This window comes from Meles meles, chromosome 17 (genome assembly GCF_922984935.1).
Source record: "Meles meles chromosome 17, mMelMel3.1 paternal haplotype, whole genome shotgun sequence".
NCBI lineage: Eukaryota > Metazoa > Chordata > Mammalia > Carnivora > Mustelidae > Meles > Meles meles.
In genome coordinates this window covers 24,445,815-24,469,949 of record NC_060082.1, presented here as the reverse complement: position 1 = coordinate 24,469,949, position 24,135 = coordinate 24,445,815, and the positions used below count along the sequence as shown (strand labels likewise).

General features: G+C 36.3%; 2 protein-coding genes across 2 annotated transcripts in view; both read right to left on the bottom strand.

The window, feature by feature from the left end:
* EIF2D (eukaryotic translation initiation factor 2D) overlaps nt 1-24,135 on the bottom strand; it is a 407,204-nt gene that overhangs the window by 279,736 nt on the left and 103,333 nt on the right. The gene's annotated exons all lie outside the window — the stretch shown is intronic.
* The window catches only part of LOC123928179 (complement factor H-like), a 30,669-nt gene continuing 29,119 nt past the window's right edge, over nt 22,586-24,135 (bottom strand). Inside the window, exon 6 of the mRNA XM_045983285.1 lies at nt 22,586-22,965. Coding sequence (XP_045839241.1) covers nt 22,859-22,965 — 107 coding nt within the window. The 3' untranslated portion in view covers nt 22,586-22,858. The remainder of the gene's footprint in view (nt 22,966-24,135) is intronic.

Sequence of the window (24,135 nt, the reverse complement as noted above, 5' to 3'; positions counted from 1 at the left end):
CAATATGTGTATCTATGTCTTGTATATGCACATACAATTTTCTGTAACTACTCATCATTTTGCCTTTTTACTTTCAAATTTGCACATCATAAGATTTACCCAGAGCAGTTAAGCTTACTTTAAAACTTTTTAATAAGGAAATTACCATATATAATCTGAAGAAGTTAATTTCACAAATTATCTTTAAGAAAAGGGAAAGAATATTGAAATAATCCTGGAAACAAGTACTGATCCATATGCCTAAGACCAATAAGATATCAGTGTGTGGTGAATGAAATTGGGTTGTAACATGAATGAGTGCTAACTGGTAGATTTAATGAAAACGGTACAATTCACTATGATTCATTTACATTACTATTATTATTTGATAATTAATGAATATTTTTAAATGATTTAAGCTAAATGGAAATCTTGAGGTCACTGAGATATCTGTGTGTTACCAATGAAAATTTTAAATTTTAGCCATTCTGACTGGTGTGAGGTGATATCTCATTGTGGTTTTGATTTGTATTTCCCTGATGCCGAGTGATGTGGAGCACTTTTTCATGTGTCTGTTGGCCATCTGGATGTCTTCTTTGCAGAAATGTCTGTTCATGTCCTCTGCCCATTTCTTGATTGGATTATTTGTTCTTTGGGTGTTGAGTTTGCTAAGTTCTTTATAGATTTTGGACACAAGCCCTATCTGATATGTCGTTTGCAAATATCTTCTCCCATTCTGTCAGTTGTCTTTTGGTTTTGTTAACTGTTTCCTTTGCTGTGCAAAAGCTTTTGATCTTGATGAAATCCCAATAGTTCATTTTTGCCCTTGCTTCCCTTGCCTTTGGCGATGTTCCTAGGAAGATGTTGCTGCAGCTGAGGTCGAAGAGGTTGCTGCCTGCGTTCTCTTCAAGGATTTTGATGGATTCCTTTCTCACATTGAGGTCCTTCGTCCATTTGGAGTCTATTTTTGTGTGTGGTGTAAGGAAGTGGTCCAATTTCATTTCTCTGCATGTGGCTGTCCAATTTTCCCAGCACCATTTATTGAAGAGGCTGTCTTTTTTCCATTGGACATTCTTTCCTGCTTTGTCAAAGATTAGTTGACCATAGAGTTGAGGGTCTATTTCTGGGCTCTCTATTCTGTTCCATTGATCTATGTGTCTGTTTTTGTGCCAGTACCATGCTGTCTTGATGATGACAGCTTTGTAATAGAGCTTGAAGTCCGGAATTGTGATGCCACCAACTTTGGCTTTCTTTTTCAATATTCCTTTGGCTATTCGAGGTCTTTTCTGGTTCCATATAAATTTTAGAATTATTTGTTCCATTTCTTTGAAAAAAATGGATGGTATTTTGATAGGGATTGCATTAAATGTGTAGATTGCTTTAGGTAGCATGGACATTTTCACAATATTTATTCTTCCAATCCAGGAGCATGGAACATTTTCCCATTTCTTTGTGTCTTCCTCAATTTCTTTCATGAGTACTTTATAGTTTCCTGCATATAGATTCTTAGCCTCTTTGGTTAGGTTTATTCCTAGGTATCTTATGGTTTTGGGTGCAATTGTAAATGGCATTGACTCCTTAATTTCTCTTTCTTCTGTCTTGTTGTTGGTGTACAGAAATGCAACTGATTTCTGTGCATTGATTTTATATCCTGACACTTTACTGAATTCCTGGACAAGTTCTAGCAGTTTTGGAGTGGAGTCTTTTGGGTTTTCCACATATAGTATCATATCATCTGTGAAGAGTGATAGTTTGACTTCTTCTTTGCCGATTTGGATGCCTTTAATTTCTTTTTGTTGCCTGATTGCTGAGGCTAGGACTTCTAGTACTATGTTGAATAGCAGTGGTGATAATGGACATCCCTGCCATGTTCCTGACCTTAATGGAAAAGCTTTCAGTTTTTCACCATTGAGAATGATATTTGCGGTGGGTTTTTCATAGATGGCTTTGATAATATTGAGGTATGTGCCCTCTATCCCTACACTTTGAAGAGTTTTGATCAGGAAGGGATGCTGTACTTTGTCAAATGCTTTTTCAGCATCTATTGAGAGTATCATATGGTTCTTGTTCTTTCTTTTATTAATGTGTTCTATCACATTGATTGATTTGCGGATGTTGAACCAACCCTGCAGCCCTGGAATAAATCCCACTTGATCGTGGTGAATAATCCTTTTAATGTACTGTTGAATCCTATTGGCTAGTATTTTGGTGAGAATTTTTGGATCTGTGTTCATCAAGGGTATTGGTCTGTAGTTCTCTTTTTTGGTGGGATCCTTGTCTGGTTTTGGGATCAAGGTGATGCTGGCCTCATAAAATGAGTTTGGAAGTTTTGCTTCCATTTCTATTTTTTGGAACAGTTTCAGGAGAATAGGAATGAGTTCTTCTTTAAATGTTTGGTAGAATTCCCCTGGGAAGCCGTCTGGCCCTGGGCTTTTGTTTGTTTGGAGATTTTTGATGAATGTTTCAATCTCCTTACTGGTTATGGGCCTGTTCAGGTTTTCTATTTCTTCCTGGTTCAGTTGTGGTAGTTTATATGTCTCTAGGAATGCATCCATTTCTTCCAGATTGTCCAATTTGTTGGCGTAGAGTTGCTCATAGTATGTTCTTATAATTGTCTGTATTTCTTTGGTGTTAGTTGTGATCTCTCCTCTTTCATTCATGATTTTATTTATTTGGGTCCTTTCTCTTTTCTTTTTGATAAGTCTGGCCAGGGGTTTATCAATCTTATTGATTCTTTCAAAGAACCAGCTCCTAGTTTCATTGATTTTTTCTATTGGTTTTTTGTTGTTGTTGTTGTTTCTATTTCATTGATTTCTGCTCTGATCTTTATGATTTCTCTTCTCCTGCTGGGTTTAGGATTTCTTTCTTGTTCTTTCTCCAGCTCTTTTAGGTGTAGGGTTAGGTTGTGTACTTGAGACCTTTCTTGTTTCTTGAGAAAAACTTGTACCGCTATATATTTTCCTCTCAGGACTGCCTTTGCTGTGTCCCACAGATTTTGAACCGTTGTGTTTTCATTATCATTTGTTTCCATGAATTTTTTCAATTCTTCTTTAATTTCCTGGTTGACCCATTCATTCTTTAGAAAGAAAATTTTTAAAAGATTCTGTAAAGTTAGAGATAGCAAAGTCTAAGGATAGAGATAAGAAATGCAAATGCATGCTTATATTTCCTTCAAATTCATTACACTTTTAAAAAGTAAAGTTGTCATATCTTATAATAAAAATAATATGAGCATTGTTCCTGAGCTCAAGGCTGGCTCAGCACATAATGGTAAGTAGTCATGCCAGTGGTCTGGGCTCCCTGAAAGGCTGTGCTGCCACATTTACTGAGATCACGCCAATGCCTTTTTGATGGAGGAAAATGTCAAGGAAACAAAGGATAGTGAATATGAGGAAACTGGACTAACATACTTAAGAGTTTTTTAAATAATAAATGTGGGGGGCCTTGGTGGGTCAGCCAGTTAGGTGTCTGACTCCTGATTCATCTCAGGACATGCTCTCAGGGTCTTGAGGTCAAGCCCCATGGAGGGCTCTGTGCTAGTGAGAAGTCTGCTTGAGATTCTCTCCCTCTCTCTTTGTCCCTCACCCCTACTCAGGCTGGCTCACTTAAATAAATAATAAATAAATAAATAAATATTTAAGAAAAAAACCCAGGTAAATGAAGAAACTAAAATTTATTTTATAATGGGATCAAGACTAGATAGGAAACATGAGCTCATAAGCTCTGGGGAAGAGAATATTTGTGTAAGAGTTGAGAACTGAACACGAGCCATGACTCCACTAATTATAGGTATGAGCGTGAACAAACTATAAAATATTTTTGAGGCTCCTATTTTTCATTGAGAATAAAATGGGGATAACTGGACTTATCAACCTAACTTCGTTGGTTTATAATATCATAATCTATTTTATTAATTATGCAACCGTGCACAGGTTATTTTTTCTCTATGTGACTAGTTTTGTTATCTGTAAAGTAGGTGAACTATAACAACTATTCTTAAGGATTGTCAGCATCTTGGAAGCAGTGAATCCACAACCTCAGACATGCACCTTACGTCTAGATTTAAGTGTACGTTACTTGAAAAGATTCCTTCTTGACAAGGTGACAAGATGAGGAAGTTGCTTCTCAAGAACTAAAAATATTCTCAAGCATAGTAACCTTTTTTGATGTAACAAATTGTTTTTAGATTTTTTAAAATTTCTGATTGTCTAAGAGTTGAACTTGAGTTACAACATATTTTACAGGAAGTATGAGAAGGGTAAGTAAAAGAACATCTCTTCAAATAGATATTCTAAACTTTTTTCTTGGTACTCAAATCAGCAAATGGTGACTTTGCTTTCATCATGTAAATGAGTGAATCTCACAAAAAATTTTCATAACTTTAGATACAATGTGTTCACTAGCTGAATGTATTTTATTGGGTGTGTGTGCTTTGGGGTTTTGTTGGGGGGGGCAGGTGCAGAGGGAGAGGGAGTGTGAGTCTCAAACAGACTCTGCCTGAGCACAGAGCCCAACACAGGGCTCAAAATCACGACCCTGAGATCACGACCTGAGCCGAAACCAGCTCAGGTCATGTGTGCGACACTTAACCAACTAAGGAACCCAGGCGCCCCTTGGGTGGGTGTGTAATAAATATGTATATCATGTAATAAATATGGAGTTAGACACTCCAAGATTGGAACTGTGGTTCTGCCAGAAGTTCCAATCTTTTGCTCTACTGTTCTCAGCAAGCTGGCTCTTGCCATCAAACTTGTTTTTTGTCAGAAACTGTGAGGTCTGATACTTCACCCTGCTTGCAAAATAAGTACAGTGGACCTTTGAACATTTAAACTGTGTGGTCCACTTACATATGGATTTTTTTTCAGTAAATACAATACAGTACTGTAAATATAGTTTCTCTTCCACATGTCTTTTTAATAACATTCTTTTCTCTAGCTTGATTGTGAGATATAGTATCACATACAAAACATGGGTTAATTCTGTTTATGTTATCAGTAAGTCTTTTGGTCAACAGTAGGCTATTAGTAGTTCAGTTTTCGGGCAGAGTCCAAAGTTGTTTGTGGATTTTTGACTGCATGGGGGTCAGTGCCCAACCCCCTGCATTGGTCAAGGGTTAACTGTAGTTACCCCAGCACAGCTCCCAGCTGCTGGCAGAAGACACCGAACTCCTGGATCAGAGACAGAGGACTTTTTCTTCTTAGCATAGCACGTGACATGAACTTTACGTTCACACTGGTTCTTTCTGTCCTACAGACCCTCAGGGTCTCTCTAGGGCAGCTTGGACAGATGCTCCGCACACACTCAAGTTGTGTCACAGCCGAGTAACCCCAAGGTAGGAAATCCCAAATCTTAAAAGTAGACTGGCAGCAAACATGCCCAACCTTTGTACTGTTATCCGAGTCAGAAAACAAAAATACCCCCTTGTCAAAGGGAAATATTGTTTCTAAGTTTCATAACTGTTTGCCATGAAAACAGTTATTATTCTTGAAAAAATAATCCAAAACAAAAGCTGTCACAGTAGGAATAGAAACACTATGGAGAATCGGCTCCTAACGGTCTGGTGTTGCAAGAGGACTACCTTAGCTCCAAAATCATGTCTTCACACAGGTCTGTTCAAGGCAGAAAGGACAGAACAATGTAAAAAGAGCCTTTTTTCCTGTACTCCCCCCCCCCCCCATCAGCAATGCTAGTCTTTCCTGGGGAGATACCAAGAGATTTTTATTAAGACTCCTCGACCAGAACTGGATCACATATTTATTTCTAGACCAAAACCTGTCAAGTAGGAAGGGAATTTCTATGTTGGATTTAGTTCAATTGAGATGCATCCTTTAAAACTGGATATAAGGCCTTCTTCCATTGGGAAGATTGGTGCCTGAGAAGTACATCAACTGTTTTCCTTTGATAAGGAAGGAGCAGGAAGAAGGAGGAGGAAGGGAAGATAACTTTTGGGCAATAATGGTAATAATAAGTGGAATACAGTAACATTTACCAGGAGTGAGACATTCATCTGAGGACTTATATTACAATAAATTAATGTTATACCCATAACATATGTTATGTTATACCCATAACAGTCTCATAAGATAGGTTTTATTTTTATTTTCATTCTACATGTGAGGAGACTGAGACATTAGTAACTTACAAAGTCATGCAGGTAGTATGTGTTGAGGCTTGGATTTAAACTTTAGTAAGTATATAGTACAGCACAGTTAACTGTAGTCACCAGGCTGTCCATTATATCCCCAGAACTTATTCATCTCGTAACTGGAGGTTTATGCCCCTTGACCATTTTCATCCTTTCTCCCCATGTGACTAGTGGCTACCATCTCAGAGAATGGAGACAGAACAAATGTATAATTACAGAAAATTCTATGGGCAGCACTGCCATAAATCCTGCCTGCATGTTGGTGTCTGCTTTTCTTCCCCTTTTCAGGGATAAGAAAGAGAAAGTAGAAAAGTGAATAGAACTATAGCATTTAGAAAGAGAAAAATATTTTTCTAATGTGACATACTTAAGTCAACTAGCATTGAGGCAAGTTAGATGCATTTGTTTATGTCAGAAGTTCAACAGAATACATTTGTTATACATGAATATTCATGACAGTATTTTGGGGCAGACAATATGGTCTAATGTTTAAGAAATTATGCTATGATGTCACACTTCTTATTTGTACAAAACAGATTAAGGAATATTTGTTATCTTTTTCTTCATAGATATTACAGGGATATGATATTTTTAAGTATGTATTGTTATGAGAATAAGGAAATAAAGCTTATAACACAATTTCTAGCACTTCTGAAATGCTTACTGAATCACAGAGAGATATTTATGAAAACAGGTTATAAACAGATGAACAGATAGATGATACCATGATTTCATTATACAGCTCAAATTTCGCTATGCCTGCTTTAAACTCTGAGGAATACTCACAGATTTAATATGAAATTTATTAAAGGTGGCTTTCCTTGAGTATTCTGAACATTCTGTGTTTGATGCTATTTCTACATTTCACTTAATCAAAGCAATTACTGAATGAAAAAGCTGCAAAGACCCAAAAGTAAGCAGTTACTCTCAGGGATCTGCTAGTATATGAACAGAAGTCATGTTCATAAAGTATCAAACGTATCAAACACTGCAGGGATCTGTAATCCTTTGTTTCTTCATAGACACAATGAGGATTTTTTTTTTTTTTAGTATTTGGTTTGTTATGAAAATAAACAAAAAAAATTGTGTGGTTACACTTTGTGGCTTGGAAAGTTTTGACTTCCTTAATATTTAAAGATGCCTACAGTCATCAGAAGGGTGCGGTTTTACTTAAATTACAAGAATATTGTTGTCATCAGAAAAACCTATAAAGGCATCTTGCCTGAAGAAACTCTTGTTTTATTATAATGAAGAGCACATTTTACTTAAAGCTAAGAAGGCCATGAAAGGGAATTAAAAATCATCATTACATAAAATGTAAAAAGATCACTAACATATTTACTTCTATGTACTCAAAATGGCAGTATTTTCAGATATCAAATATTTCAGAGGTCCTTTTTGAGATCATTCTGTGATCATTGTAGAAATGAAAGTTGAGAGGATGTTTCAAGTTAATTTTTCAGACATATATATGAGCAAAAATAGGTTAGCAAAATGTCTGTTTCTTCAAAATCCAGCTATGTAAGTGATGACTTCTTGCTCAATATATATAATTGCCTATTCATATGTTTTGCACACTTTCTACTGAACTTTTCCTTATTGATATATAGTGCTTTTTATAAATTAGGCATGTTTGTCTTTTTATATGAACTGTGAATTCTGATTTTGTTCAGTTTGTTCTGTCTTTTGTCTTTGGTTACCATGATTGGGGAGGGGAGTGGTTAACCACACATTCTTATTTATATCAACTAAAAAGAAATATTTTATTGAGTAAAGTTGAAACAACCTTTTCTTCTACACTTTTGCTGGACATATATATATGTATATATAAATCATAAGTGTGAATATATGTATCCTTATCTGATTTGAATTTATTTTAGTGTGTAATGTACCAATTGAACCCCATTATTTTTCAAATAACTACCCAGTTTGTCACAACACCATTGATTTTAAAATTCCAAGACTCCTTGATATATTTGAAATGCTACCTTTAGTATAGTACATTTCTTCTTCTTTTTTTAAAGATGTACTTATTTTAGAGAGAGAGAGAGACAGAGAGCATAAATAGGGCAGAGGGAGAGAGAGAGGGAGAGAATTTCAAGCAGATCCCATGCTAAGTACAGAACCAGAACCCAGAGATCATCATAGGATATAGTAAATTTCTGTACAGATTTGGTCTATTTCTGAAACTTTATTTTGTTGGACTGTGTATCCAGAAGTCATTAACTTAACTTAAGATTAGGCCTATTTGTTTTTTAATAGGCCTAATCTTATCACGCCTGTCATCATTGTCACTCTTCTTTCCAAAGTTTTCTTGGATATTTATGCCTATTTGTTTTTCCCTTATAGCCTGTCCATGAAATCTTTATGAAGCTGTCTTTCTATGGTATATATTTCCATGTATTTCATTTTATGTTTGTGATTAAGAATGTTGAAAATATTTTCTCAGGTAGATTTTTCTCAACTTTTGTGTTTTTTTCTAAGCTTTTATTTTTGCAGAAAATATAAATAAGGCCTTCTTTTACCTTGTATCTTCAATTGGTCATTGTGTGTATTGATGAAGGCTATTGATTTCTGTATTTTAAATTCACACCACACCACTAATTGAATTACTTTGTTGTCTGTAGAATCTTTCCACTGAAGTCCTGTGGAATTGCTGGGTTTAAATCATATCTGCAAATACTGATATTTTTAGTGTTCTCCTTTTGGTGTTTATACTCCTAATTTCTTTCTTTTGACCAGTTACATGAGTGAGAACATCTAGAGCTGTGTTAGACAGTAAAGCTGACTATAGTACTTCCTTCTTCTTGACTTAGCAATAAAGCTTTCAGTATTAGCCCATATATATAATGCTTACTTTTCATATATGCATATGATACACACAATATATAAGATATATCTAGGTGTACATATATATAAATAAGTATGTATTTCATATTTCTATATGCATTTTACCTATGTGTGAACAATACACACCCATACACACACAGACACTGAATTCTCATTTTTCCTGCTAAAATCTAGAAAAAATCTAAAGTCTAGAAAATCACCACAAAAATCTATATAAACAAATACTGAACCATTGCTCCTAGGGCTATTATGTGTACATGTATTTGTGTGTGTGTGTGTGTGTGTGTGTGTGGATAGAGACATACCTCACATATAATCTTAATTCCTAAAGCATTTCATCCTGGTAGATTATACTTGCTTTGTTTTACAGAGAAAAAAGTAGGTTTAGAAGTGTTAATGACCATCCCAATAACAGTACCAGAGTTGACATTCAAACCCTACCTAACTGGCCATAGAGCCTGTGTCTTGTACTACATGGTGCTGCCCCCTGCTGTCTCCATTCCATGGTTGTCTCTGTAGAATTGCTGAAAAGGACAAGGCAGAGCAGCACCTTGGACCCCAGTGGGGGATGTGCGCATATGGAGGACTCTGATTCTTCACTGCTCTGTGTGTGTACGTGCCCTGGAATGATGGTGAAAAAGCCCAAGGTATTACTTTTAAGGTTACAAGTAGATTTTAGCCAGTAGGTGAAATTGCAGATACAAATTGGCAAATAATAAGGATCACAGTTATAAGCATTTGTAAGTTGGGTTAGGGAATTCCTCATCAATTTCTATTATGTTCAATTTTTTTTAAACCAGTAGTTAGTGTTGTAGAGATTACTTAAAAATAAACCCTTAAAAATGTATATTTCTTATTGATCAATAACACAAATAATTCTGCAAATGAGAAAGCTGACTTGGGACAAAGTACCAAGTAACAAAAAGTGTCGAATTATTTTATCTTGTCTTTTCTCATTAAACCCATAGATTCTTGACAAGATATATTAGTGTGTAAAGTTTGGAAGATACACTGGATGTGTGCCTTCATGCTTTGTGCCTTCATTCTTCTTTCATTAGATAGCATTTTATCCCTTTTTTTCCCCCTAGTTATTTCTTTTTGTTCAAAGGTCAACCCAAATTTCTCCAAAGAAACTTTCCCTCATCTCTCATGTTTTAAAATTCTCCCCATTTCACTCTCTTTCATAGCCCTCTTTGTGGCATGTATAATACTTTTGCTAGAAATATTAATTTTATAGAATTTATTTAATATCCATACCCCCAGATAAAACGTAAGCTTCATGAGGGCCGGGAGTCTGTCCGGTTAGTTCACCATGTATCCTCAGCACCGAGCGAAGTCCAGGCAGAGAAGGCAAGCAAGTAATGCCTCCATGAGTGGACATGTAAACGAATAGGTGGATGGATGAGCACAAAGCCTTTTATAGACAATTACAGACATGTCATTCATGAGTGATGGTGTCTGATTTTATGGGACGGGCAGCCTCAGGCTCTGCTGTGGAGCTACTTCATTCTCAGGAGTCAGGCAGGAGTCTGGCATGTTTGAGTCTTCCTTCATAAATTAATATTCACTGAAGTTGATAATCTGCCAAATGAGAAATGACTAATTTGTGATTCGGATCTCCTGGTGATTTAATATCTCAGAGGGCAGCTTTGGTTGTGGTGAAGTAAACAGCCCATTCTCCCATATCACATTTGATTTTGACTGGAGTGGAAGTACTCGTGGCCAAACTGATTCCAGGTCAGATTCGAGGGTTATCAGCTCATAGCGCCTCAAGCTAGTCTTTTTGGGCAATTCTATTCACCCGCAAATTAATTTTCTAGATAGTCTCGTAACTCAGTCATTCCTTCTTATCTCCCTTCTTTCAATTCTTTTTTTAATTTGCCTGGATTTGGAGCCCAATTCTAGCTTTTAATGTTTTCCATAAAGGATAATTGCAAAAGCAGTTTTTCAAGCATTTTGTATAAATATTATATGCATATATAATATTTATATATTTACATATTTACACATGTGTGTGTGTGTATATATTTATATATATGGATGTTATTTATTTATTTGAGAGACAGAGGGAGCCCAATGTGGGATTCAATCCCAGGACCCTGGGATCATGACAGGAGCCCAAGGAAGACAGTGAAATGACTGAGCAGTGCCCTTAAATACAGTATATTTAATATATGTTATCATTAATGATTATAACTGTTATAAAATACAATGGTTACATTTGATCTGTGTTTTCACACAGCAAGGTTCTTGTGTTTTTCTGGTTCTCAGCTTTTTGATTGTCCAAATTCTCTATCCTTGCTGGGCTCCACTAGCTCTATCTTATCCTCTAATCTTTTTCACAGAATGCAGATTGATATAACTAACTTCTTCCCAGACAGATCATTGTCTCAAATAAAATTTTCAAAATATTTGGACAGGACCATATATGCAAGTATTATTTTAACCTTGACACAAGGATTCCTGATTCCCGAAACAAACAAGTTAAGATTTATGCTTGTGAGAGACATCTAAAAGGGGGGCTGGGTGGAGTCATAGAATATCCATGCAAAATTAAAACAGGAAAATAAAAAACGTGGATCATTAGGTTCTTTGACTGAAAACTAACTGAGTGGGAGGGCGCTTCATTTCCCAGAATTGGCCTGAATACCATTAAAAGTTTATCTTGAAATTATTTGAATATTTTATCAGAAATGCTAAATTCTTCCAAGAAGGTTATGAATTACATTTCAAGCAAAAAGGAACTACAGATTTAGGACATCATTTATTCTTCATAAATTTTCATTTTGTTCTGTAGATACCCCAAATACAGTATTTTATAATTTAATTCATCATTTTGTCCCATTCACCAAGTCAAATCTACACCAAATGTTCCATTATAGGTTGTAGCTCATCATTCATCGGGACATCTCAGAATCCTTCTAGACAATTTTTTGTCCTTTTAACTTTGACATCTGTATAATGCCCATGCCTGTCACCTCACATGTTAATTTTATTTAATGCGTTCACTTCACTCTGACCACGTCAGCTCTCCCCAGGCTCTCTTCCCATATCTGCCAGGTGGGAGCAGCAGCATCATACATGGGCGTGGTAACTCCCACATATCTATCCTCTAAACTGCAGCCAGAACAACCTCACACAACTGAAATCTGACCCCCACACCCTCGCTTGAAACCACGCAGAGATATCTCCATGATCCACAAAATGAAGCCCATGTTTCCTTAAAAAGCTTGAGAAGATTCACGAAATCCTATCTACCTCTCCTATATCTAGTTCCTTTTAGTTTCACGTTTTATGATCTCTATGAATGTAGTAGCTTCTACTGCTACCTAAGGCGTTGCCAAAGTTGGTTGCATAAAACAATAGAGACTGACTGTCTATGGGTCAGGAATCTGGGTCCTCTGGTCAACTTGTCACAAGATTGAAATCGAGGTGTTGGTTGGCCTGTGTGTTTCTTCTGCAGGGCGGTGTCCTCTCTCAAGCTCACAGGATTGCTGACAGTATTCAGTTCCTTGCAGTGGTAGGACTGAGGCCTCCGTTCTCTTGCTGGCTCTTGGCCAGGGATGGCTCCGAGCTCTTTCAGGCTCTTCTCAGTTCCCTCCCCGGGGACCTCCTCCACAGGCCATCTCACACCTCAGTCTCTCTTCAGGAGAACTGGATCCGGCTAAGGGCTTCTCTGGCTAGTCAGATATGCTCAGATGAACTCAAAGTCATTTGGCTAATCACCTAATCATAGCAGTGATATCTCATCATGCTTACATTTCTTTCTGGAACTAAGACTAAAGTGAAAATCTTAGAGAGGTCATCTTAGAATTCTGCCCATCACAAGTACCAAGCAGTGTGGATTTGCTGCCAATACTCAAGTTCGTGCTTATGCTATTTCTTCTGATGAAACATTCCTATGCTCCTGGTTGAACTTATTCATCATTTGAGATTTTGTTTAGGCATAATATTTTACGGAATATGTACTTTCCATGAATTCATGACCACAGCTAAGTTTTCCTTTGATAAACTGTGATAGTTATGCCATGTGTGTATGTCTCCTACCATGAGTCCTATCCACTTAAGACTGTGTTAACTGGTTTGTTTCCCAAGGGTAAATTATTAGGCACTGATGCCACCATAACAAAATACCATGGACAGTGGCTTCAACAACAGACATTTAGGTTTTCAGTATTCTGGAAACCAGATGTTCATGTCAGGATGCCAACATGATCAGTTTCTGAAGAGATTTCTCTTTCTGGCTGGTATAGGTTGCCTCCATCCTGCTGTGTGTTCACATGACCTCTTCTGTGTGAGCAGAGAGAGGGAGCGAGAGAGAGAGCATGAGCCAGCACTCTGGTGCCTCTACTGGATGAGGGCACTAATCCCATCATGAGGACACCAACCTTCATGATCTCATCTAACCCTAGTTACATTTTATAAAGGACCTGTCCCCAAATACAGACACATTAGAGGGTAGAGTTTCAATATATGAAATTGGGGGACACAAACATTCAGTCCTTAGCAGGTAGGGATGGTGACTACTTCACCTTTGTAATACAAATGCATAATAGCCTTTCAACAATATTTTAAACTGAACTGGTCTCGTACGGCCAAAGTCATCTTAATTGATGTCCTTTGTCTTTGATTACCTCTATCATCCAATTAGTTACCACTTCTTATGCTCTAATATTGCTTTGTACCCTTGTAAATAATTTAATGCCTCAAGATCCAGCTTTGACCATACCACTCCATTAATTAATTAGTATACAAAAATAAATCCAATATTCCTTAACCTGAACTGGGTCCTGAGATCCAGAGAGAGATGAAAATACTGAGATAAATGTCTTCCTTTTAATTTCAACATTATATCCTAAATCTAAAACAGAAGGACATAAATGTTCTATGATAAGGGATTGGTCATGCTAATTATATGTTAACAACAGTAAATTATGTATTCATTGAAATGATATTATAGAAAATACTAGTATCAGATAATAATCATGCTGGATTATTAAGTACAAAATCAATTCAAAGAAAGTATGTGTTGTTATTGTATTATTTGTTTTCCTATCTAATTCCCTGGCCCCTTCACATAAACTATATGATACTTCAGGAAAAGGGCTGTGTTTTATACATCATTATGTCTCTGGAACTAAAGAGATTATTGAACAGGCAGTAAACTCTGAAAAATGTTTATTGCTTTGACTGAGTTGGCTGAAACCAAGTGGGAGAGATATAAAATGTGAACATATTCTTCGTAACACAGAGATACACATACTGCCATGTATTAGTGTGAAACAGTAAATGTCAAATATGTCACATACAGTTTGAAGCAAAATTTAAACTATCAGTGTAGTTATAAAAATAAATCCTCCTTTGGAAATGGAAGGAATTAAACTATTTCCTATACCCCTTCTAAGTACAGGCAGCAAGTTTTCTCATTTTAAAATATTTCTTTACCTGGTGTAGTTATATTATTTCAGTTTTATTAAAAGCGCTAAATATATTGCTTTTCAAAATTCTTTGACTGTTTTCCTTTCTCTGTATAGTTTATATAGAACCCAAATGTACTCTGATCTGCAGGTGAACAATTCTTTAAAGTCTGCAGCTCTAACGGTCCGAAGTAACTCGAGAAACAGTTCAGTTAGTCAGAATGAACTGTTCCAGTCCTGAAATTGGGCGATGATTTAGTTATGGATTGTGTTGCCTGTATGTTCTTCCTTTTCCTATATAAAGAGGCTAGGTATTTCCTTGCTGTTGACACCCTGGATTTCCTTAAACAACTATCTTTTGGCATGAAAAATAATTTCCTATACTACCTCAGCAGGACCTGCAACAAGAACAAAATATTAAGTGATTCTATGTGACTTATTTTTTTCCCAAAGTTCAGGGTGCATGTGTGTGTGCACACATGTGTGTTTGAGATTATATATGTATGCACATTTGTATTTAGTTGAAAATAGTAATTTTTATAAAATGAACAAAGATGGCATAGCATCTTGCTTTATTCTGAGATCAAAATAGAACTCAGACATAAATATTTATCTATTTAACAAATATTTGTTGAATATTCACTATTCACTATCATATTGTGTTAGAAAGTAACTTTAAAGTAGTGAGTGAGAAAGACATATACCATCTTCTCCAAAGCTTATTCTTTTTTTTTTTTTTTTAATGCTCTTATTTGCTGGGTCAGTGGTGAGAACAGGTAAATTCTACTCTCCTAGTAAATTTCAGTTATATGATATAGTGCTACTAACTATAATTTCCTTGTTATCCATTAGATCTTTCAACTTGATCCTATAATTGAAAGTTTGTATCCTTTGACCAAACTCTCCCTATTTCTCTCATCCCCCAACTCCTGGCAATCACTCATACAGGCTCACCGCCATTCTCCCATGGCCCACTTTCTACTTCTGGAAGAAGAATCTGTTTTTTTCCTTTTAATCCTTTACCCATAAGCTTTGGAAATTGTCCTTTCAGACCCCCCTCCCCAGTTTTACTTAAGTTTTCCCCTTAGACTAGCACAGTACCTGTTCCCCACCAAGGCAATGGCAGAGCTCACCCTTTTCTTTCTTTCTTTTTTTTTTTTTTTTTTTTAGAGCTCACCCTTTTCTACCTGAAGTAGACCAGCAGGGGCACCACGAGGCTGGGCAGCATCAAATCTGTGGGACACAAGACAAAAACATCACAACCCCCATTCTGCCTCTAAGCAATTCCAAGTATTACTTCATCACTTATTCATTCACTCAACCAACAAACACTTATTAAGTATAAACTAGGTTATTCATAATGAATATTAAGAAATGCAACCTGAGTATCAGACCTTTTCCCTTTGGGGGCCTGGTGGTCAAACTGAAGCACCAAACTGAGGGTCAGGTTCCGTGATCTCTTATTCTGCACCAGGAAAATCCTCTTACCTGCTCCCTCCACCAGTTTTTCAAGCACCAGCAGCCATGCTGTGAATGGTGGGAAAAAGTCAGGATAGGACCACAAGGTGTACATGTCCCAAAAAGAGACACAGGAAGACTTATTGCCAAAAGGTCAACCTCTGAGGGAATTATTTCACATTAATTAAGAAACAGAAAAGAAACTCAACTCAAAGCTAGAGAGAAGGCTTTGAGGCCCTAAGATGTTTCCTTCTTAAAGCAGGCAGATTCTTAAAAAATGGGATGTCACTTGAGACTGGGAGGCCCCTGTGATTCCACCTGGATGCAGCAGCAGCCACGGGCACAGGAGATAAAAGCGGGGACAGAGACCCAACAAGGATTCCATCTGGGACCTCAAAAGCACGTAAGAGAAGAACAGGGCGCCAGCCTGTAGGACATGTTGAACTTCCCCATGTTTACTCCTTTTATTCCCCCTGTGTTCCTAGTGACTAGCAGTAAAACCTTAGATTGAAAAGGGCCTATGTGTGCATATATATATATATATATATATATATATAAACAGTCTAATAGAAATAATATATATTTTTATATTTTATATATAATGTTATACACAATATATACAACTATATGTAAAACATAACATTTTATATAAAATATATAATATATTAAAATTATTAATTTATTAATTAATTGTTTATTATTAATGAACAATTATTAAAATACTATATATTAAATATGTATATAAATATATATATATTTCCACCTTTCTTCTCCCCCTGGTTTCAGGTCTCTTCTGATTTGGTTAGTGTATATTTTTCTGGGGTCTTTGCCACCCTTTTAGTATTTTACTCTCTCATTCACATTTTCTTATCTGGGTAAAATGACAAGGCAGAAAAACTCACCAAAACAAAAAAAAATAGAACAAGAGGCAGTACCAATGGCTAGGGACCTAATCAATACAGACATTGGTTAATATGTCAGAACTAGAGTTCAGAATGATGATCATCAGAATGATGATGCTAGCTGGGCTTAAAAAAGGCATGGAAGATATTAGATAGTCCCTTTCTGAAGAAATAAAATCCCTTCCTGAAGAAATAAAAGAACCAAAATCTACCAAGTTGAAATTTTAAATAAAAGCTATTAATAAGGTGCAATAAAAAATATAGGCTCTTACTGCTAGGATAAATGAGGCAGAAGAGACAATTAGTAATATAGAGGATCAAATGACAGAGAATAAAGGAGCTGAGCAAAAGAAAGACAAACAACTACTGGACCACGAGGGAAGAATGAGAGAAAAGTGATACCATAAGACAAAACAACATTAGAATAATTGGGATTCCAGAAGAAGAAGAAAGAGAGAGGGGAGCAGAAGGTGTATTGGAGAGAATTATTGTAGAGAATTTCCCTAATATGGCAAAGGAACAAGCATCAAAATCCAGGAGGCACAGAGAAGCCCCCTACACACCCCGTCATCTAATAGTAAAACTTACAAGTCTTAGTGAGAAAGAGAAAATCCTGAAAGCAGACTGGCACAAGCAGTCTGTAACAATCAATGGTAGAAATATTAGATTGGTGGCAGACTTATCCATAGAGACCTGGCAGGCCAGAAAGGACTGGCATGATATATTCATAGCACTAAATGAGAAAAAGATGCAGCCAAGAATACTATATCCTGCTAGGCTGTCATGAAAATAGAAGGAGAGATAAAAAGCTTCCAGGACAAACAAAAATTAAGAGAATTTGCAAACACCAAACCAGCCCTTCAGAAAATATTGAAAGGGTCCTCTAAGCAATCAGAGAGCCTATAAGTAGAAGACCAGAAAGGCACCGAGATAATATACAGTCACCTTACAGGTGACACAATGGAACTAAATTCATATCTTTCAATAGTTATCCTGAATGTAATTGGGCTAAATGCCCCAATCAAGAGACACAAGGTATCAGAATGGATAAAAAACAAGACCCATCAATATGCTTTCTACAAGAAATTCATTTTAGACTAAAAGAACCTCCAGACTTAAAGTTAGGTGGTAGAAAACAATTTACCTTGCTAATGGACATTAAAAGAAAGCTGGGATGGCAATTCTCATATCAGATAAGTTAGATTTTAAACAAAACACTATAATAAGAGATAAGGAAGCACACTATATCATACTTAAAGCATCTAACAATCTAACAAGAAGATCATCTAACAAGAAGATCTAAGAATTTTAAATATCAATGCCCCTAACATGGGAGCAGCCATGTTATATATAATTGGTTATATATATATATATATATATATATATATATATATATATATATAAAATTGGTTATATAAACCAATTAATAACAAAATCAAAGAAGCACATTGACAATAATATAGTAATTATAGGGGACTTTAACACCCCTCTCATTGAAATGGACAGACCATCCAAGCAGAAGATCAACAAGGAAATAAAGGCTTTAAATGACACACTAGACCAGATGGACATCACAGATATATTCAGAACATTCCATCCCAAAGCAACAGAATATACCTTCTTCTCTAGTGCACATGGAACATTCTCCAGAACAGATCATATCCCGGGTCACAAATCAGGTGTCAACCAGTACCAAAAGATTGGGATCATTCCCTGCATATTTTCAGACCACAATGCTCCAAAGCTAGAACTCAAACACAAGAGGAAATTTGGAAAGAACCCAAATACATGGAGGCTAAAGAGCATCCTACTAAGAATGAATGGGTCAATTAAGAAATTAAAGAAGAATTGAAAAAATTCATGGAAACAAATGAAAATGAAAACAACTGTTCAAAATCTTTGGGACACAGCAAAGGTGGTCCTGAGAGGAAAGTATATAGAGATACAAGCCTTTCTCAAGAAACAAGAAAGGTCTCAAATACACAACATAACCCTTCACCTAAAGGAGTTGGAGAAAGAACAGCAAATAAAGCCTAAACCCAGTAGGAGAAGAAAAATAATAAAGATCAGAGCAGAGGGGCGCCTGGGTGGCTCAGTGGGTTAAGCCTCTGCCTTCAGCTCAGGTCATGATCTCAGGGTCCTGGGATCGAGCCCCACATCGGGTTCTCTGCTCAGCGGGGAGCCTGCTTCCCTTCCTCTCTCTCTGTTTGCCTCTCTGCCTGCTTGTGATTTCTCTCTGTCAAATAAATAAATAAAATCTTAAAAAAAATTAAAAAAAAAAGATCAGAGCAGAAATCAATGAAATAGAAAACAAAAGAACAGCAGAACAAATCAATGAAAGTAGGAGCTAGATTTTTGAAAGAATTAATAAGATTGATAAGCCCCTGGCCAGACTTATTAAAAAGAAAAGAGAAAGGACACAAATTAATAAAATCATGAATGAAAGAGGAGTGATTACAATCAACACCAAAGAAATAACAAACAAATACAGGAATAAATTATAAGCAAATATACACCAGCAAATTTGACAATCTGGAAGAAATGGATGCATTGCTGGAGACATATAAACTACCAAAACTGAACCAGGAAAAAATAGAAAACCTGAACAGACCCATAACCAGTAAGGAGATTGAAGCAGTCATCAAAAATCTCCCAACAAACAAAAGTCAGGGCCAGATGGCTTCCCAGGGGTATTCTACCAAACATTTAAAGAATTAATACCTATTTTCTTGAAACTGTTCCAAAAAATAGAAATAGAAGGAACACTTGCAACTCATTTTATGAGACCAGCATTACCTTGATCCCCAAACCAGACAAAGATCCCATCAAAAAGGAGAATTACAGACCAATATCCTTGATGAACAGAGATGCAAAAATTCTCACCAAAATACTAAGCCAATAGGATTCAACAGTACATTAAAAGGATAATTCACCACGACGAAGTGAGATTTATTCCTGGGCCGCAAGGTTGGTTCAACATCTGCAAATCAATCAATGTGATACAATACATTAATAAAAGAAAGAACAAGAACCATATGATACTCTCAATAGATGCTGAAAAAGCATCTGACAAAGGACAGTATCCTCTCTTGATTAAAACTCTTCAAAGTGTAAGGATAGAGGGTACATACCTCAATACCATCAAAGCCATCTATGAAAAACCCATAGTGAATATCATCCTCAATGGGGGAAAAACTGAGAGCTTTTTCCCTAAGGTCAGGAATATGGTAGTGATGTCCATTATCACTACTGCTATTCAACATAGTACTAGAAGTTCTAGCCCCAGCAATCAGACAACAGCAACAACAAAAAATAAAAGGCATCCGAATCAACAAAGAACAAGTCAAACTCTCACTCTTTGCAGATGATATGATACTTTATGTGGAAAACCCAAAAGACACCACTCCAAAACTACCAGAACTCCTACAGGAATTCAGTAAACTATCAGGATATAAAATCAATGCACATAAATCAGGTGTATATGTATACAACAACAGCAAGATAGAAGAAACAGAAATTAAGGAGTCATTCCCATTTACAATTTAACTCAAAACCATAAGATACCTAGGGATAAACCTAACCAAAGAGGCAAAGAATCTGTTCTCAGAAAACTAGAGAACACTCATGAAAGAAATTGAGGAAGACACAAAGAAATGGAAAAACATTCCATGCTCATGGATTTGAAGATCAAATATTGTGAGAATATTTATGCTACCTAAAGACATCTACACATTTAAGGCAATCCATATCAAAATACTATCCATTTTTTCAATGAAATGGAACAAGTAATTCTAAAATTTATATGGAACCAGAAAAGATCCCGAGCAGTTAGAGGAATGTTGAAAAAGAAAGCCAAAGTTGATGACATCACAATTCCAGACTTCAAGCTCTATTACAAAGCTGTAATCATTAAGACAGTATGGTACTGGCACAAAAACAGACACATAGTTCAATGGAACAGAATAGAAATCTCAGAAATAGACCCTCAACTCTATGGTCAACTAATCTTTGCAGGAAAGAATGTCCAATGGAAAAAAGACAGTCTCTTCAACAAATGGTGTTGGGAAAATTGGACAGCCACATGCAGAAAAAATGAAACTAGACCATTTCCTTAAACCACACACAAAAATAGACTCAAAATGGATGAAAGAATTAATGTGAGACAGGAATCTATCAAAATCATTGAGGAGAACATAGGCAGCAACCTCGTTGACCTCAGGTGCAGCAACTTCTTCCTAGAAACTTCACCAAAGGCAAGGGAAGCAAGGGCAAAAATGAACTATCAGGAGTTTATCAAGATCAAAAGCTTTTGCACAGCAAATGAAACAATCAACAAAACCAAAAGACATCTGACAGAATGGGAAATGATATTTGCAAATGACATATCAGACAAAGGGCTAGTATACAAAATTTATAAAGAACTTGTCAAATCCAACACCCAAAGAACAAGTAATCCAATCAAGAAATGGGCAAAAGACATGAACAGATATTTCTATGAAGAAGGCATCCAGATGGCCAACAGACACATGAAGAAGTACTCCACATTACTCAACATCAGGGAAATAGAATTCAAAACTGCAATGAGATACCACCTCACACCAGTCAGAATGGCTAAAATTAACAAGTCAGGAAACAGAAGATGTTGGAGAGGATGTGGAGAAAGGGGAACCCTCCTACAATGTTGATGGAAATACAAGCTGGTGCATCCACTCTGAAAAGTAGTATGGAGGTTCCTTAAAAGGTTGAAAATAGAGCTATCCTGTAACCCTACAATTGGACCACTGGGTATTTACCCTAAAGATACAAATGTAGTGATCTGAAGGGGCATGCACCTAAATGTTTATAGCAGCAATGTCCACAATAGCCAAACTATGGAAAGAATGTAGATGTCCATCAACAGATGAATAGATAAAGAAGTGGTGTGTATATATACAATGGAATACTTTGCAGCCATCAACCCCTCCCCCCCCCCCCCCCCCGGAAATCTTGCCATTTGCAGTGTTGTGGATGAAACTAGAGGGTATTATGCTGAGTGAAGTAAGTCAATCAGAAAAAGACAATTATCATACAATCTCTCTGATATGAGGAATTTGAGAGGCAGGGCAGGGGGTTTGGGGGATACAGAAGGGAAAAATGAAACAAGATGGGATTGGGAGGGAGAGAAATCATAAGAGACTCTTAATCTCACAAAACAAACTGAGGGTTGCTGGGATAGGGTGGTTGGGTTATGGACATTGGGGAAAGTATGTGCTATGGTGAGTGCTGTGAAATGTGTAAGCCTGAGGATTCACAGACCTGTAATCCTAGGGTAAATAATATATGTTAATAGAAATAATTTTAAAATAATTTAAAAAAACACTGTGAGTGTGTGTGTGTGTTTATACTTGATATTCGATTTCTTTTTGTCACTTTTCATGTTGTAGTATGATAGTTATGTACCCAAGTAAATTCTACTTTCTCTTTATGATTTGTTTGAATTTTTATGTGTGCTAGATAGGCATCTTGTAGAAAATCTTACCTTTCATCATTTTTGATATCTTTATCTACTATACAGATTACTAACATAGGAATGGCACAGTTATTCTTTTAGGCATTTTTGAAGTGAAAATATTTTAACTATTTTAAAGATGGAAAAAAGCATTTTCTCCCATTTTCTCTGAAATGGAGAGTCTCAGGCATCCCTGGAAGTTTTGGAAGAAGCTTTGAGAAAGTTAGAGGGAAAGGTGAATAGAAGTAGGCACTGGAGTGATTGAATCTAATTTCTTGCAATAAGTATTTTATGAGCAGGACACAAAGCATTTTGGTTGGCCAAGTTTCAATGAGGTGTTTTAAGAAGTGATTTATTCATCTCTCTGGTTATCATTACATCATCCACATAATATTTAATACAAATTCTGATTTATTAATATAAATGAGTTACACAATACTTGACAAAATAAACTGAGAATTGATTAATGATGAAAAGTTCTGAGTAAATGTACATATTTTAATTTTAAGACTGCATCTAAACCATTGTTTTATCCACATTCAGGATATGTCACTTTCCCATCCTGACAGGTGGCTCGGAATGTATGCTCTGGTGTCTTTTTACGATATCCAAAGAGACATTAAAATTCAATAACATCCCCTGTTCTAGTATAAATTTTTGTCTCATGAGACCATCGTAATCGTATATTATGTGTTCTCAAGATGTCTTCTGATACTGTACAGGCCTCTGAAGATTGAAAAAAAAAAGAACATAAAACACTGAGTAGTAAACAAATATTTTCTTCAGAATTTCAGACTTTCATCTGGAATCTTCTACACTAGTTCAGGGCTTCGTTTTCAAAACCTTTTCCAGAACAATCCCTCAAAAATCCATCATGTCGATTTAAATCATTTTAAATAATTAATGATATAAAATGAGGTACAATGTTATAGCTATGGAAATTAAATGTTACAATCGAAGATTCATAATGTCAATTTTTTAAAATTTTATTTATTTATTTGAGAGAGAGAAAATTAGAGAGGGAGCATGAAAGGGGAGAGGGTCAGAGGGAGAAGCAGACTCCCCATGGAGCTGGGAGCAGGATGCAGGACTTGATCCCAGTACTCCGGGATCATGACCTGAGCTGAAGGCAGTTGCTTAACCAACTGAGTCACCCAGGTGCCCTCATAATGTCAATTTTAATATGAATAAATCCAGAGTCCTTTTGTTCCTTGAACAAGAGTTTTCCTCTCCAACTTTACATCTTTACACATTAATATTTGGTAGTCAAGCATTCAATAAATGGTGGTTGTTAATCAGGGAAGATTCTATTAATAACAGTAAAGCATCTTACTGCATTATACTGATTTTTCCCAGAATCCCCAAGAATACTGAAATATTTACCTAAGCATTTTGGTGGTGGTGACCACTGTCCATTTCTGCATGTTATGGTCCTGTGTCCCTGAAGCCTGAAGTACATAGAAGGACTGGCATATGTACTCTACTGATGATCCTGGAGCATATGATAATAACGTGAATGAGGTAATGTCTCCATTGTCAATACGTGGAGGAGGCCCACATTTCCCTTCAGAATCTAAAAAATATATATTTATTTGATTTATTGAAAGACCAAAGAAAAACAGGTTAAAATAAAGCAAATAAAAATATGGCACAATATGCAATATCAAGACTTGTGATTTCTGCTTACAGAAATGATTCATTGAAAAAATTTTATTTTATTTTTTAAAGATTTTTATGTATTTATTGAGAGAGAGAGAGAGAGAAAGTCAGGGAGAGAGAGAGAGAAAACATAAGCCAAGGGAGCGGCAGAGGGAGAAGCAGAGTTCCTGCTGGGGAGGAGCCTGACATGGGGCTCCATCTCAGGATGCTGGGATCATGACCTGAGTTAAAGGCAGG